Below are 15,901 nucleotides of genomic sequence, written 5' to 3'. Positions count from 1 at the left end.
TGGATTCTTTGTCAAGAGTAGGGTATACTCTGGGGATCTGTAAAATCTCACTTCCTCCAAGGTGGCACAATCAAGCGTGTACACTGGTCTGGGAGCAGGAAGAGATTTTTGTGACCAGAATCTTAGCAGTTACCTCTCCACAGCCACCTGGCCTCCAGTTCCACAAAGCCAGCACCAGGGGGCTGGGATTCAGTCAAGCTGTGGGGGCAGGGCCGCCATTCAGTGCGAGACAAAGACCAGCTCCCTCAGGTCCTCTACACAGGGCCAAGGTAATAATTAGTTCTTTAGTGCCCCCAGGGGTTTTAAGATTCAACAATGGATTTGGGCTGCTGTAGGGGCTGAGATGGGAACTGCTGCTGCCTGGTGATGTGGCCTCTGCAGCAGCTGCCAAAGGCCAGAGCTATGGAAAGGCCCTTCTCCCTTCCTGGCCAGCTGAAAAAACCCCATCACTGACCTTTGGTGCCTGTGGGTTGAGGGATCTGCAGACCGCTGCTGCTGGGACTAGGGATTCTATGATTGGAAATTCCACCCCCAAGGTATCCTCCTCCCAGAGTCGCACCATGCGGCCAAGGCTGGGCTGGGCTCCACTCTGTGTCGGGTGCAACAGATGTTTCTCGTGGGCGTTTCAGGTCACCCTGGGCTGGAAATCTCCTTCACTCTGTTGTTCTCCACTTCTGCTGCTCCAAAATTCGTTGAAATTCCCTCTCTACAGGTATTTTATGGGCTGTGTGGGAAGAGTCTGCCTTTGTGTGTCTTTCTACTCTGCCATCTTGGCTCTGCCCCCTCCTTTATTAAATAAAGTATAAAGAGAATGAGGATGAAGTGGGGGAGCTGAAATGTGAAATGTAATTCGAGGCAGAGACCTAGGGGAGATAGGGGGATTAGGTGTTTTTGGATAAGCAATGAATTCTGAAGCACCCAGCCAGTGAGGAACAGGGGAGGGAAATGTGAATCAGAATAAGGGATAAAAGACTTTGTAATTGTCTTAAAGGGTGTGACTTGTCCTAGGGGTCACCAGTTGGAAATGACCAAAAATAGAAATCTTTTTTTCCCCCCTCAATTCACAGGAATTTTTGGTAAAATGATTGTTTCTTCACAGTATCCATTCTAGGTTCTTCTGTTTAGATGGCTTTCTGCCACTGTATTTCACATATCACCCTGTGAATTCTTTTCTATTGTGGCTCATCCCCAGAACAATGCCAATTTTTGTAGGTGTCAGAAAGGACACTGACTTATGGTAAAGTCATTCTCATACCTCATTCCTGATTACACAGTCCATTACTGATCCATGCCCCACCCTGTTTACCTTTATCCACTATGTGCTTCAAAATCTTTCCTCCCTGGGTCCATGCTTTCCCATTCAGTCAGTTATTAGTTGTCCTCAGGGGTTCCAAATCCTTCCTCCCAATTTAAGTTCAATAGACTTTTAAATCACCAAATCCCTTAGGCCATACTCAGAGTAAGGTTCCCATCTTCTTTCAGGGAACAGCTCTCTTTTTCACTTGACCATTCTTTTCTACCTCCTTTTCAATTCTTTTTGTTTTCTCCTCACTCCTTCCTCATAGACTCTTCTGTTTCTGAAATCACAGGGGTCATATTCCCCTCTTTGTCAGGCATTGATTTGACCCAGCAACCTCACATATTCCTTGCCATCCTTCTCCTCTTTAACATAATCTCTTATGTTTTCTGACAGTCCCACAAAAACAAATGCATTGATTTGCCTGTAGGCAGTTTGTGCCCTAGTTCGGTCCAGAAAGCTCCCTGTCTACCTCTTTACTATTACTTCTGCCAAATTTCCAGCTTTGTTTCCTTGTGTCCATCTAGAAGTCTCTTATTAGTCTTTTGGTTGTGGTTGCTGACCTTGACTACTGAATTTATTCACTCTTACTACATTTTTGCTTTTGGCAGTGTTTGAGAGGCAAATAAATTCTTCAATCTAGTTTTCTTTCTAAAAATGTCTTAAATGCTTCTTTATTATTGAACATCTACCTTTTGTCCTGTATCACAAATCTCAGATTTGCAGGATAGGTAAACCTGCCCTTCCCTATGCGCTCCTTGTTTTTTGAACACATTATTATATTTTCTCTTCCTTTTTCTAGTGGGTGAAAAATAGTCTTGCATTATTTGAATGCCCTTTCTTTTGTATTTGAAGGTCTTTCTTCTGATGGCTTGTATAACTTGTTTCTGAACTGGATTGTTAAATTAAACCACTATGTGTCTCAGTTTGAAGCCTGCATTTTTTTTCTTCTTCTGAAGGCAATCTATGAATTCTTTCAATTGGAATTTCATTTTCTATGTTTAGAAGTTCTAAGAAGTTCTCTTTTATTATTTCTTACATTATACCTTATACATTATACAATATACATTAAGTTTATTTTGTCCTATTGTGTTCTCCTGGGTGATTTATTATCCTTCAGTTTTCTCTTTACACTTTGTCTTCAAAATTTGTATGTTTTGCATGCATATTTTCTTTTAATGTTTGTTTTTTTTTTTTTTGCTTTTCTTCTTTTAGATTCTCCTCCCCTTCTGTTTATTTATATTCCTGATCTGTTTTTATTCCTTTTGCTTCTTTGGCGAAGTTTGCTATTGTCGATTCAAGTTTTTCAATTCTGTCCATTACTTTTGCTGTGCAGGTCATAAAATTCTGTTCTCATAATTCTCATTTCTCTTTTAATCTATTCAGGAACAGTATATTCTTGTTCCATGTTCTCACAGTTCACATCCAAAATTGAATCATTTTCATTTATTTGGCGGTATTTATTCATAGATACCTGACCTTGTTTACTAGATCTGATAATCATATTTCATCATACTGTTTTTTTGTTGACTTATCTGTTAATATTCAAGGTCTTGGAGTTTTCTTTTTCCTGATATTTTCTGTAATTTGTCTCCCCCCTATAATCTTCAAAGAAATGATCCAATATTTTTGTGATTGATTTTTAACCCACTGATCCCATAGGGTTAAATTACTTAGTCTGCAGTTAATTTTTAATCTCTTGTTTAGTAGCCCTTTATTGAATACAATGTTTACTGAATTCTTGCCAATGGGAAATTAGAATTTTGAAGACCACTATATGCCATAAAAAAATCCTAGAATACTGGAATTGGAAAGGATCAAAAGAGTCATCCAGTTCATCTTACCATATAATATTAGGAATCCTTCCACATCTCTAACAGGTAGTTACCTAGTTTCTACTTGAGCATCATTACCTATTAAGACCCAAAGTGGAATGGTTTGCTTCAGATGCCTTCTAACTACGTTCGTGGGCACCTTCTCTAACTGATGAGTTACTTCTGGAACCTCCATTTTGGGGAAGGGTCCCAGATCAGCCATCCCTGATTCTCCAGACTTGTTCAGTATGTCTGTGCACAAATACCGTTTTTAGCTCACTGCTTTTCAGTTCTCCTTTTGTGTATTGTTTTGTGTGTATTCTCTTATTAAAATGTATTTGTTCATACTTGTATCCACTTGTACTTTGTAAGCACTTGTTTATCACAGTGCTTCGAAGATGTTCGGGACTTAATAAATGCTTGTGGCTTTTTGCTTGTTTGCAATTTTTTTGTTTACCTGTCACTGAAAGTCCTCAAGCAAAATCTAGATGAAGACTTACAGGGTGGAGGTGGAAACATCCTTCATGTGTTATTTGGAGTAGATGACTTCTGATATCCCTTCTAAATTCTGAATTTTTGTAAAGTAAAAAATGCATAGTGATTAAGAGTAGAAAAAAAGACTGGAGTGGATGTGAAATGGATGTAAGTTCTTACAGAAGCTCTGTTATTAACTCATTGTCACTTTCATTGCCTTGATTTCCTTGTCTCTAAAATGGGAATAATAGGTGTTTGATCTACTTCACAAGAATGTTAAAGCTATCAAATAATAAATAAATATAAACAGAATAATATGCAAAGTCTTTGAAAAATACGAGGTGCTATTCAAATGCAAATGTTTATCATTTTAATTATTCCATTTCATTTATTTTTTCATCTATTTAAAAATATTAATTTTAATGGCATCATAACACCATTATCGTTTAAGGATGTTATGCAGTGTGCTTTTTCCTTTCATTACATCTGTTCATCTGTTTTTAGGGATATCAACTACATACTTGAATGGAAGTATGATCTTAGTGGTATGCGTACAGTGTCTAGAGGGGCAAATTGCATCTTACCCAAGACTTCTTGTTTTGTGTGAATCTTGCCCATGTCCATAAATCGCATAAATAAAAAATATATGCATTTCAGTTAGAGGTGACTTAGGAGTAAGAATGGCTAATCAGAAAACACTATTCTATTACACATTTAAAAATTGCACCGGGCCTGTGATTTCATAAATGCAGGAAATTCATCATGAGGAATTTTCCTTTTATTCATGTAGGTCAGTACCTGTTGGTCAGCTTGAAGTCTTAGAAAATTGCTTGAGCCTTTGAGAGATTGTTATCTATCCAAAGTGATACAGGTGCTTCAGGTGTCAGCAGCTAGACTTGGACGCAGGTGTTCTAAATTTCAAGGTTCTTCTCTGAGCTAGCTATACTATGCTGTTTCTCCCATTACGGAGATTGAATAAATTTATTAATGGTACAGGATTCATTTTTTTCTCATGTAACTTTTCTCTGTCATTTGCTGTTCTTTTAAAGATAAAACCCAATTCTGTTTCTCCCTTCCATATACTCTTCAGACTTTTTCCATTCTCTTATGTAAAAGCATTTTACTGTTTCTATATTCCTTGCTACCATGCCTATAATAACAACATATACCATATAGCCTTCATATACCATGAATTCTGGGGTAGATTGGGTGGGGGTAGAAATGAAACTGTCACTGTCTACTTAGATCCTAATCTATCCTCTCATTGGGGGAGCCTTAGCTTATTTTTTTCTACCTACCAATAAAAAGAGATATACTACCTTATTTCATAGTATTTAAAATTTGTTGGTTACCAAATCTATTACAGAAACTAAATTCAGATCTTATTTTGTGATATGCATATATATGTAGAAATATGCACACGCGTATATAGAAATAAATATATATGTGACTTTTCTTTAATCCTTCCCACAAATAAGCATATTTAACAAAATAATTTCTTTCTTTGTTTTACAGAATTTTCTTACCTTCTGATTTTAGGATTTATACTTACAATGAAGAAGGATTTTTGACCTCCCTTGTTCCTTTTTTAAAGGTATGGCTTAGATACTGTCATTAAATCTTAATTCCCTTACAATTTTATCAGGTGATTTATCATAACTTTTATGTATCTCTATTTTTGAGCAAAACAATTTTAAGGATAATTTTACGCCTTTTCAAGGTCATGTTCTGTTAGGCTTAATGTGCAGACATCACTGAGTTTTGAAGACAGTAGTTTTAGGTATCATGAATATCTGTTTATGTCTTGGAATCAATTAGCCACAAAAGAGGTGTTGATTAGAACTTGAAAGAGTCATTATGACTTAGATACAGGACTATTATCTCTGAATGCAAATGTGTAGCCAGAAGTTTCGTGCTGAGAATTTGAGGGATGCTCTAAAAGCATTAATTAGAGATTGTGGGCAATCATGAGGTGATTTTAATATCTTGGTATCAAATCTTCCAGCACATCTTATGTCCAACAAATTAGTCTATTTGTGTTTAATTTTCAGAATTTTTGCTTCTACCAAGGGCATGTGGCAGATTTCCCAACATCACTTGTGACACTTAACACCTGTTCTGGAATCAGGTTAAGATATATCCTTTTATTGATTATAAAATGTAAAATAGGAAAAATCCCCTTTTCTTTTATCATATTCCAAAATGTAAATGGGAAAAGTGCCTGGTGGGGAACAGTTATCTAAGATACGGAAATGGAATGGGAATAGTTTATTACTTTTGTCCTAAAATATTAGCAAGTAGATACTAATAGTATAATAACATAAGACAACGTATAAAAATGGTTTTTTTTGATAATACCTATTGAAGTGACTGTTTTCTTACCAGTTTCATAAATGGCTTTAGATTTGCCTGTCACCCACAGAGATCATTAATAATTCTGTTCTCACTGATTCAGAGGTTTCTTCCTATAGTACAGATCACAACCCACACATGCTAGCTTTTCTTGTTTAACTCCTCTGCATTCCTAAATGGATTCTACTCCACATGCTAGAGGCTTTCCTTACTTTTCCTGACACTATGAATGGAACATTCTTGCTGTCTGCTGATCTTTCTTTGTATCATACAATGCCTTGATGGTGTCTTTCACTCCTCTTTTTCAGAATTCCTTGGTGATTTTGTATTACAGCCAGCTCACATCTACTATGCACTTCTCCATTGTTTTAGTCATGCTTAGGTCTTTCTGCCATAAAGCAACATTCTTAAAATATAGATATAGAAAAGATGGGCCTCTGCTCTCAAAGGAAGCTTGTAGTCAGTAAAAGATCTTTATAATTTCCCAAAAGCAATTGGGTAATATGTGTTGAATGGTGCGATTCTCAACACATTTTGTAAAGTTTGGTAAATGAGTTGCCACCCATTTTTCTCACTCTGAGGTGTCCTTAGAAGAACATTTTTATTATTTTCCTTATACTGAAGTTTTAATTATTTTCAAATGTGTTGCTTGAATTTGTAGAGGTTGGTTACAATTTGAAAATTTCACATATGGAATTGAGCCTCTGGAGTCTTCAGCAGGATTTGAGCATGTGATTTATCAAGTAAGAAATGAAAACACAGATGTCTTTCTATACGCTGAAGACAACATGAATATGAAGTCAGGAAAATTGCCCTATGAATTTCAGATGGTTGATGTGAGTAATGATTTGCTGCAATTCGGTTATTTGCATAATATAAACAACATTCTTTGTCATCGAAAGATTGCATATCATAGTCCAAGATTAAGGTCCTTAATCAGCAGTTTTTGCCAAGAGATTTCAAAGCATTCTCTTGTAGATCTTCCCTGCTGCTGTCATGTCTCCTCAGTGGTTTTTTGTTGCCTATACCCTTTCTCCTCACTCCCCTGGCAGTTATGAAATAGTATCTCCTAACATCAAGAGTGGGGCACCCTGTTTTTAGTGAAGAATTATTAGATGGGAGATAAAGAACATAAAAAAGACTTAGAGTCAGAGAATTTAAATCTGGAAGGGAACTGAGAGATCAAAAGGCAAACCTCACTTTAATGATAAGAAAACTGAGACCAGGAGAGATGTAGTCTCTTGTCCCATGTTCAGAACAGTTATTAGTGTCATGTTTCCTTCTCTCCTTTCACAACCTCAGAATTTACTGAACACCTCTACTATTCATAGAATATACTTACTACTTCGAATATTATTGGCCTAAGTTATTTTTCATTTTATGTTACAAGATGACTGTGATACAATGGTATCAGATCCTTGAGTACCTGGCATAACTAGTTGCTTATTCAAACGCTGTTAAAAAGAAATCTGTTGCATATTCATTCATCTGTTACAGAAGCAAGGTAATATAGTCAGCTCCTTCAATGAAAATTTAGGAACACTGAATTCTTAATTCTACTCTGCCTGTTATTTCCTGTTTCTTTAGATAAGTTCATGATTTATTTAGAAAGCCCAGCATTACAATGAATAAATAATTATTATAAAACACTTTGTATAACAAAAGAGTGGAAATTATTGCTCTTGTTTTTGAATGAGCATAATTTGTTTAGTCTTTTGTTTTTTCTTAAGTCTCTGAAAAAAATTGATGTCTTTTGTTTTCTCATCACTTTGATTTCTGAATTTCGCCTTTCTTCTTCTAGACACAATCATTTCTTATAACAAAGATCTAATGAGAAAAAGAAAAAATCCACAAAATGAAAAAATACAAAATGAAAAAATGAGTCTGACAGTGTTTGTAATGTTCCATGCGTCCCCAGCCTCTGCATTTTCTTGTGTCTTCTTCAGGAACAAGTTTAGTATTCAGTTTTGTTTTTTGGTTTCATTGTTATTTTTGTTGGTCTTTCCACTTACATTGTTTTATTCAATTTGGAAATTGTTTTTCTGGTTTTGCTGACTTCAGATTATATGTGAATTTAGATTGAGTCAAGCAGATAGTCTTCACTCCATCTCTCCGGTGACACTGAGTTCACCAGTATTTAGGATAATTCAGTAAATATTTATTGTGCAAACTAGTATGTAGTATAGAGGGAAGAGCAGGAAATTGACCATCAGAAGACCTGGATTTAAATCCTGGTTCTGTTGTTTACTGCCTGTGTAATATTGAAGAAGTCATTTAATCTCTCTAGATCTCAGTTTATCTATAAAGTAAGAGAGATGGATTAGATGATAGAAATTGCTTTTTTTCATAGTATTTTAAGGTTTATAAAGCTTCCCCCCTCCCAATGACCTTGTGAGATAAGAATTAGAGGTATTTTATAATCATCATTTTAAGGATGGATGTATGAAAGACTTTTCTCGGTGAACACAGCTGGGCAAGTGTCAAAATTGGAATTTCATGTCAATTGTCTCTTGACTCCAAACCTCTTTCTATTATACTACTCTGATTTCTCAGCCAGCGCAAATCCTATGTTTCTCTGACCTTTTAGTGTATTTTTTAAGTTTAGAGTGTGTGTGTGTTCGTCCTTCGTTGCCGAAGAAGACCATGCCATCAGAGAAATAATGATATGACTTGCACTTGACTTTGTTTCAAGTGAGGGAGGGCTGTGCAGGTCACCAGCCTCACTTCTCGTCCAGAGCCATCTGAATCCCGTGACCAGATATTCATCTGGATGACTGGAGATGACCCAGGACGAGGCAACTAGGGTTGAGTGGCTTGACCAAGGTCACACAGCTAGTGAGTGTCAAGTGTCTGAGGTGAGATTTGAACTCAGATCCTCCCAACTCCCGTACTGGTGCTCTATCTACTGCACCCCAGGTTTAGAGTATTATCATGTAGGTAATAGAAATTTCTGAGAATTTGCAGCAAAGTCCAATTTAAATACTAGACTGTGGATAACCTCTAATGGCAGACCTAATAGCTTGAATAGTTATATCCTTCTAGGATAAAAATAACAAGTCATGGAGAGGTTTTAATTGCCTCTCTGGGTTGTTTCTGGGGATATAAATTGAACAAATTGTAATGTCCTTATGTCTTCTAAAGTGAACAATAAATCCTAAAATAACCCTGGAGAATTTCAGCCTGGGGGCATCCTAGCCAAAACTTTCTTAGAAAATTAATTATCTTTTCCCAGATTCCCCTGTATCCATAATCCATAGGTGTTTTAAAACCTTGAAGAACCCTGTTGATTTCATATACAGCACAATCTCACTATAATGATTTATGTGGGAGATACCTAGAAACTAGATACTAGAAAATATGCTTTACCCAGTACTTGTGTGGAAATTGGTATAGGATGCAGAATAGTACCCTCTAGTGGGCATCACATTAACTCTTGAATTAATTAATGAAGATGAAGCCAGTGAGTCTTACCAGCTCTTTTTTTAAGAGCTCTATTTTACAGCACAGTCGCTTCCCAGTGACTACCCCTCCCTCAAATTTTGTCTTGTAATGAAAAAGTATAGTCAAGCAAAACATATTAACATATTGAGCTTGTCTAAAAATATACAATCCATTCCATACTTATAGTTTACTACTTCTCTGCTGAGGATGCATTCTTCTCCATCAATCCTATAAAATCATGGCTGGTCACTTCATTGATTAGCATTCTCAAGTCTTTTAATGTTGTTTTTCTTTACATTACTGTGATCATTGTATAAAATTGTTATTCTGGTTTTGATCCTGATAACTGATATTGGTAACTGATCCTGAACCAGAATCGCTCATTCAGGTCTTTCAAAGTATTCTTAATTATTCATATATTTAATGAATACTCACCTTCTTTGAGTTTCTTGCTACTACAAATGTACTGTTGTACATTTTTTATATATGGGATGTTTCATTCTGTGTTTGACCTACTTGGGCTATATGCCTAGTAGTGGCATGGTGAGGTTAAAGGTATGTACATGTTTAGTACCTTTTTTTCCTCCTGTAGTATTATTTCAAATTGTTTTCCAGAATGGGTGGACCAACATTATGTTATTATGTCTGTCTTTCCATAGTCCCTCTACCATTGATCATTTTTTCTTCTGTCATTGTTGCTACTCTGATAATCTCAGTTATTTCAATTTACGCTTTTCCTGTTGTTAGTTATTTGGAGAAGTCTTTCATATAATTGTTGAAAGCTTTCATTTCTTCCATTGAAAACTTCCTGTTCTTATCCTTTGATCATTTATCTGTTGAAGATTGGCTCTTAATCTTATATCTGTGTATTGTTTGCATTCTTATACATTTGTAACATTATACTATTCAAAAGATGGAAATTTGTTTACAAAAATCCTTAAGAAGAAGATTTAGTAGTCAGCAGATGTCTGAATCTTAATTCCCTTGTTATTTCTGAAAGGGCAGTCAATGTATATCATACCAGGCAACTCAATGCTACAGAAAAACTAGAGAGGTTCAGTTACTTCTAAGCATTGTGTAGGTGTTGTTCACCATAGGAATGGCTAAAAGTGGAATTTCAGTTTTAGCAGATACTTCAGATTTGTCTGAATAATATTATTGACAGTGTTTTCATTGAATTGTCGACACTAACACCTAATGTCATCCCAGGTCCTTAAGGAATTTCTACACCATTGAGAGTGGGATAGGCTATAGGATTGTATAACCAAGGCAATAAATCTTTACGACACCAATGGCAGCTATGAATACACTGGCATAGTTTTGAATTGCAAAGTATAATAGTCTCATCATATAGAAGGCAGAAGGAAAACATTTATTCACATATGAGAAAGCCCAATCCCAACAGCCAAATCCTTCATAGTAACCAAGAAATCAATACACATTAGCACTACAGAGGGCAACACCATTCCCAAGCCTTCCTCCCTATGCTGGGACCTTCCCATAAGCAAATACTCACAACACTCTCTGTGCCTGTCTATGTCTTTTCTCTCCTCCTCTCTAACTGCTCTCCCCGACTTCCTCCCAGGTCTGTTCCACCTTTCCTGTTCCACTCATTCAGTAAACTCCTTCCACCACATGTGACTTAGACTTCCATGTGATTTAAGCAGGTCACCTGGACCTATGAATGGGTGGGAAAGATCTTCAAATTAAGCAAAAATATATTAACAGTACAAGGATCAGGAACAGTTTTCCCCAAACCTTTGACTCTGTTCATATATTTAGATACCTTGTTCATGTATACTGCTGGCTTCAGTTCATGCATGTTTTTAAGGAAAAAGTCTCCCAGTAGGATTGATGCTACTGGATTTCTTTGAGACATGTGGGAGTAATTGGCCCTCTTGGAAGTCAAGATGAGCCAGTAAGTTGGTGAAATATTTAGAACACTCTACTGTTTGTGCTCTGGATTTTATTTACTTAGGGACTATTAATGAACAACATTGGTTTATATTTCTTTTTCTCTTTGCTTTATTCTTACCTAGTTTAGGTTTTAGAAATATGTTTATTTCCTAAAAGAGAATTTGTTAATATGTTTTATTTCCAGTTTTTGAGAATAATTTGTGTCATGCATGTCAATTGCTCTCCAAAAAGTTCGATAGAATTCTTCTTTAAAGACATTAGAAAGCTAAGCGGTATAATGGATTGAGTGTTGAACCTGGAGTCAGGAAGTCCTGAGTTTGAATATTGTTTCAGACACTTATTATTTGTGTGAACTAGGGTAAGCTATGTAACCTCTCTTTGCTTCAGTTTCTTCTCTTGTAAAATGGGGATAATAACAGCACCAGACTCCCAGGGTTGTTGTGAGGATCAAATTATGCATACACACACATGTATATACATACATACACATATATACATAATTTTACAAAACCGAAATTGCCACATAAATGCTAGTTATTATTAATATTGATAAAATATATTCCCCTGAAATGCCTGAGGCTACCATGGGGTGCCAGGGTCCCAAAGATTAGGCAGGTGGATGCATGTGGTGGGAGTAGGTGGCTCAGCAGAATCCATGAATGACTAAGTTTAGGGGATAGTATGAGTGTCCACCCATGTGTGCAGTATCCTGCCTTTGACCTTATGCCTCCCCCAACTTTTTAGCATACCTGCCTTCACCCTAGTGCCTAGTGTCCTCATTCATTCATTATTTATTTATTTAACAAAGGTCTCTGCCAGACTCTGGTGCTGGTATTGACAACTGTTACAAAGATGGTCCTATCTAGTTTAATAGAAATATTATGTGATGGTGGACTCAGAAGATGATGAAGCTATGGATGCAATTGCATTTGAAAGTAACACTGTGCTCTCTGGTGTGCATCTAAACCCCTCAAACAAAAGACATCTCATGATGTTTCTGAATGTTGTTGGCCAACCTGCTTTTCTGTCACAGTTTAAACACCTGTGGAACAAAGATTCTAGGAAAGATGTGGAATTTAAGGGTTAAAAACAAGATACATTCAAATAGAAAATACTGTACATGATGACAGAAGTATTAAGGAATCTTGTGGCAAGATAGCAATGGTATAGGTTTTCTTAGCAAGAATGAAACTCAAACTCACCATTGCACAAGATTAGAAGCTCTGTATAATAATAATGGTGACTTAGAAGTGGTAAGAAGACCACAGGTTTTCTCTGACACACACAAAAAAGATACATCAAAAAGTAAGATACATTCTCCAATTATAAACCAGGTAGCAGAAAATTTCACTCAAGAAGAAGAGAAAGAAAATAGACATTAAGATATGGTTAAAATAGAGTGTACCATGACCATCCCTCTGGAAGATGTTGGCAAACAGGTGTAGTGAGGAACTTTCTTTCTGGCTGACTACATCCTATTCCAATATGTTGGAATTGTGTTCCAAAGTTACACTGTACACAAGCTTTGGGATGGCACCAGGATTGCCATCACACAGCGTCATCACAGCAATGGTTGCTAAGACTGTTTATTGCACAGCTATGGGTGAAGATTTTCTGGCTATGTGTGAACAGAGTGTTGCACTAAATAGGCAACTGATGGCTGCAGGAGAAGGTGCGGCTAAAGCTAAAGAACTGGATTGGCTGAAAGATTACTTGTGTGCTGATCCTCAAGCTTCTTTCAGTTGTTCTGAAGAAGAAATTTCTCACATGCTGACTGCTATCATAATGGCAACTGATGGTTTTTTTTATGATGATGACCTCACAGATACTTTATTTAAAATATTCTACAGAATTACAATTTGAAGAAATGCTTGTACAATCTACTTATCAGTAGGGAAAAGACTAAATTTCACCTTTCGACATTTGGATATTATATGTGAAACTTTCAATCACTTACTATCTTCATAGACAGAGGGCACAGGTATGAGTTGATTATGTTGGGAAGATCTCCAAAAAAGAATGTAGGGATAAGAAAAAGTGATGCACTGGGAGAAGGGGAAAGGAAGTAGTAGAATGGGACACATAAAGGAAGTGTGCAAGGAAGAGCTTTTACAGTGGAGAGGAAAATGGGGGTAGTGGCAGTGGGCAACATTTTAACTATACATCAGAATTGGTTCAAAGAGAGAAGAATATGTTTGTTTGTGTATATATATATATGTATATGTATACATATATATAATTATGTATGTGTGTGTGTGTACACACATACACACACACAAAACACACTCAATTGGGTATAGATATCTATGTAGCAAGTTAGGAGGGGAAGAGGTTAAGATATATGAGAGGAGATTATTGGGGGAGGGAGGATTGGGGATGCAGTGGCTGGAAGACAGATAGACTTTTGAAGAAGCACAGGATAGACAGACACACACACACATGCAAATACAGAGACAGAGAGAGAAAGGGAGGGAGAAGGAGAGAAAGATAAATGGAAGAAAATGTGATGGAGGAAAATATAGGATGATCACAACTGTGAATATGAATGGAATGAGCTAACTCATAGAATGCAAGCAGATAGCAGAATGGATTGAAAACCAGAATCCAAAAATGTGTTGTATACAAGTGATACGCTTGGAATATAAAGATACACACAGAGTTGAAGTGAAGGGCTAGAGCAGAGTTTATTATACTTCAACTGAAGTGAAGAGAGCAGGCTGCAATCATGATCTCAGAGAAAGCAAAAGCAAAATTAAATCTAATTGAAAGACTTAGGAAAATTATATTTTGCTAAAAAGTACCATAGACAATGAAGTAATATAAAAAATTTTAGAGCAGATTTTTCTAAGAAGGTTTCATTTCTCAAATACATAAGGAATGGAGTAAATTTTATAAAAATAAGCCATTTCCAAATTGGTAAAGGGTCCAACAATATGAACAGGTAGTTTTCAGAAGAAATCAAAGCTATCTATAGTCATATGAAGACTATGTTCTAAATCACCATTGATTAGAGAAAGGCAAATTAAAACAACTCTGAAGCACCACCTCATACCTCTCAGAAATGACAAATGCTGGAAGGGATGAAGGAAAATAGGTACATTAATGAATTGTTGGACGAGTAATGAATTGATCCAACCATTCTGGAGAGCAATCTGGAACTACGCTCAAAGGGCCATAAACTTTGTATACCCTTTGATCCAGCAATAGTACTAGTAGGTGTGTATCCTAAAGAGGTCAAAGACAAAGGAAAAGTACAAAAATATTCATAGCAGCTCTTTTTGTGATAGCAAAGAATTGGAAATTGAGGAGATGCTCATCAATTGGGGAATGACTGAACAAGTTGTGGCATATGATTGTGATGGAATACTATTATGGTATAAGAAATGATGAGATGAGTGGTTTCAGAAAAAAACATGACAAGGCCTATAGAACTGATGCAAAATGAAGTGAGAAGAACCAGAGAATCAATGTGCACAGTAACAGCACTGTTGTAATGAAGAACAACTGTGAAAGACCTGGCTACTCTGATCAATACAATAGTCCAAACACTCATGATAAAGGAATTCTTTCCACCTCTAGAGGGATAACTGATGAACTCTGAGTGCAAATTGAAATATAATTTTCTCATTTCTTTACTGTTGGCTTTTTTTCCAATATGGCTAATATGGAAATAAGCTTTATGTATTTCACACATATAATTGATATTATATTGTTTGCCTTCTTAGTGGATGGGGGAAAGGTGGGAAGGGAGAAAATCTGGAACTTAAAATTTAAAAAGAAAAGAAGGTTAAAAATAAGTAATAAGTACTTTAAAGGTAGGAAAAAGGGAAGCTTAGCAATATTAGATCTCAAACTGTACTACAAAGTAGTAATCATCAAAATAATTTGGTACTAGTTAAAAATAGACAGTGATCAGTGAAATAGATTAGGTATACAACATATGTAAGGAAAGGAATCTAGTAGCCTAGGGTTTGAAAAACCAGATGACAGTAGCTTCTGAGGTCTATGTCTCTCTCTGTCTCTCTCTCTATCTCTGTCTCCATCTCTGTCTCTCTCTGCCTCTGTGTTTGTGTGTGGCTTGGACATTAGAAGAGCAAGGAAAAAAACTAGCTTTCAAGTTTATGCAGAGGGGGAATTTAGGACAAAGCAGAGGAATAGTGAGCATCAGAGAAGCTAAAATGGATAATTTTGATTACGTGTATGACCAATGTAGCTTCAATTAGAAGGGAAACAGATAATTTCAGTAAAAGAATCTTTGCAGAAATTTTCCCTGATAAGGGCCTAAGATATTCTAATATATGTAGGAAACTGATTCAAATTTATAAAAATAATATCCATTTCTTAATTGATAAATGGTTGAAGGATATGAATAAGCAGTTCTCAGGGGATGAAATCCAAGCTAGCATTAGTATACGAACATGTGAAAAGATGGTCCAAAATCATTAAAATTAGAAAAATGCAAAGTTAACGTAACTCTGAAATTCTACCTCATACCTATGAGATTTTCAAAACTGAAATAAAGAGAAAATGACAAATACTAAAGGGGCTGTAGGAAACCAGATACATTAATGCACTACTGGTTTGAGCTGTGAATTGTTGTGAAAGC

At 36.2% G+C, this 15,901-nt stretch overlaps 1 protein-coding gene and 1 pseudogene across 2 annotated transcripts in view; both read left to right on the top strand.

The window, feature by feature from the left end:
* LOC140520805 (disintegrin and metalloproteinase domain-containing protein 2-like) overlaps positions 1-15,901 on the top strand; it is a 151,294-nt gene that overhangs the window by 53,258 nt on the left and 82,135 nt on the right. For both annotated transcript variants that reach the window (XM_072635114.1, XM_072635115.1), the window contains exons 4-6: positions 5,101-5,179; positions 5,637-5,713; positions 6,599-6,773. In XM_072635114.1, coding sequence (XP_072491215.1) covers positions 5,101-5,179; positions 5,637-5,713; positions 6,599-6,773 — 331 coding nt within the window. The remainder of the gene's footprint in view (positions 1-5,100; positions 5,180-5,636; positions 5,714-6,598; positions 6,774-15,901) is intronic.
* On the top strand, positions 11,348-13,390 carry LOC140527962 (methyltransferase-like protein 22 pseudogene; annotated as a pseudogene).

The sequence above is a fragment of the Notamacropus eugenii genome, chromosome 1 (genome assembly GCF_028372415.1).
Source record: "Notamacropus eugenii isolate mMacEug1 chromosome 1, mMacEug1.pri_v2, whole genome shotgun sequence".
NCBI lineage: Eukaryota > Metazoa > Chordata > Mammalia > Diprotodontia > Macropodidae > Notamacropus > Notamacropus eugenii.
This window is presented reverse-complemented; position numbering and strand designations above follow the sequence as displayed.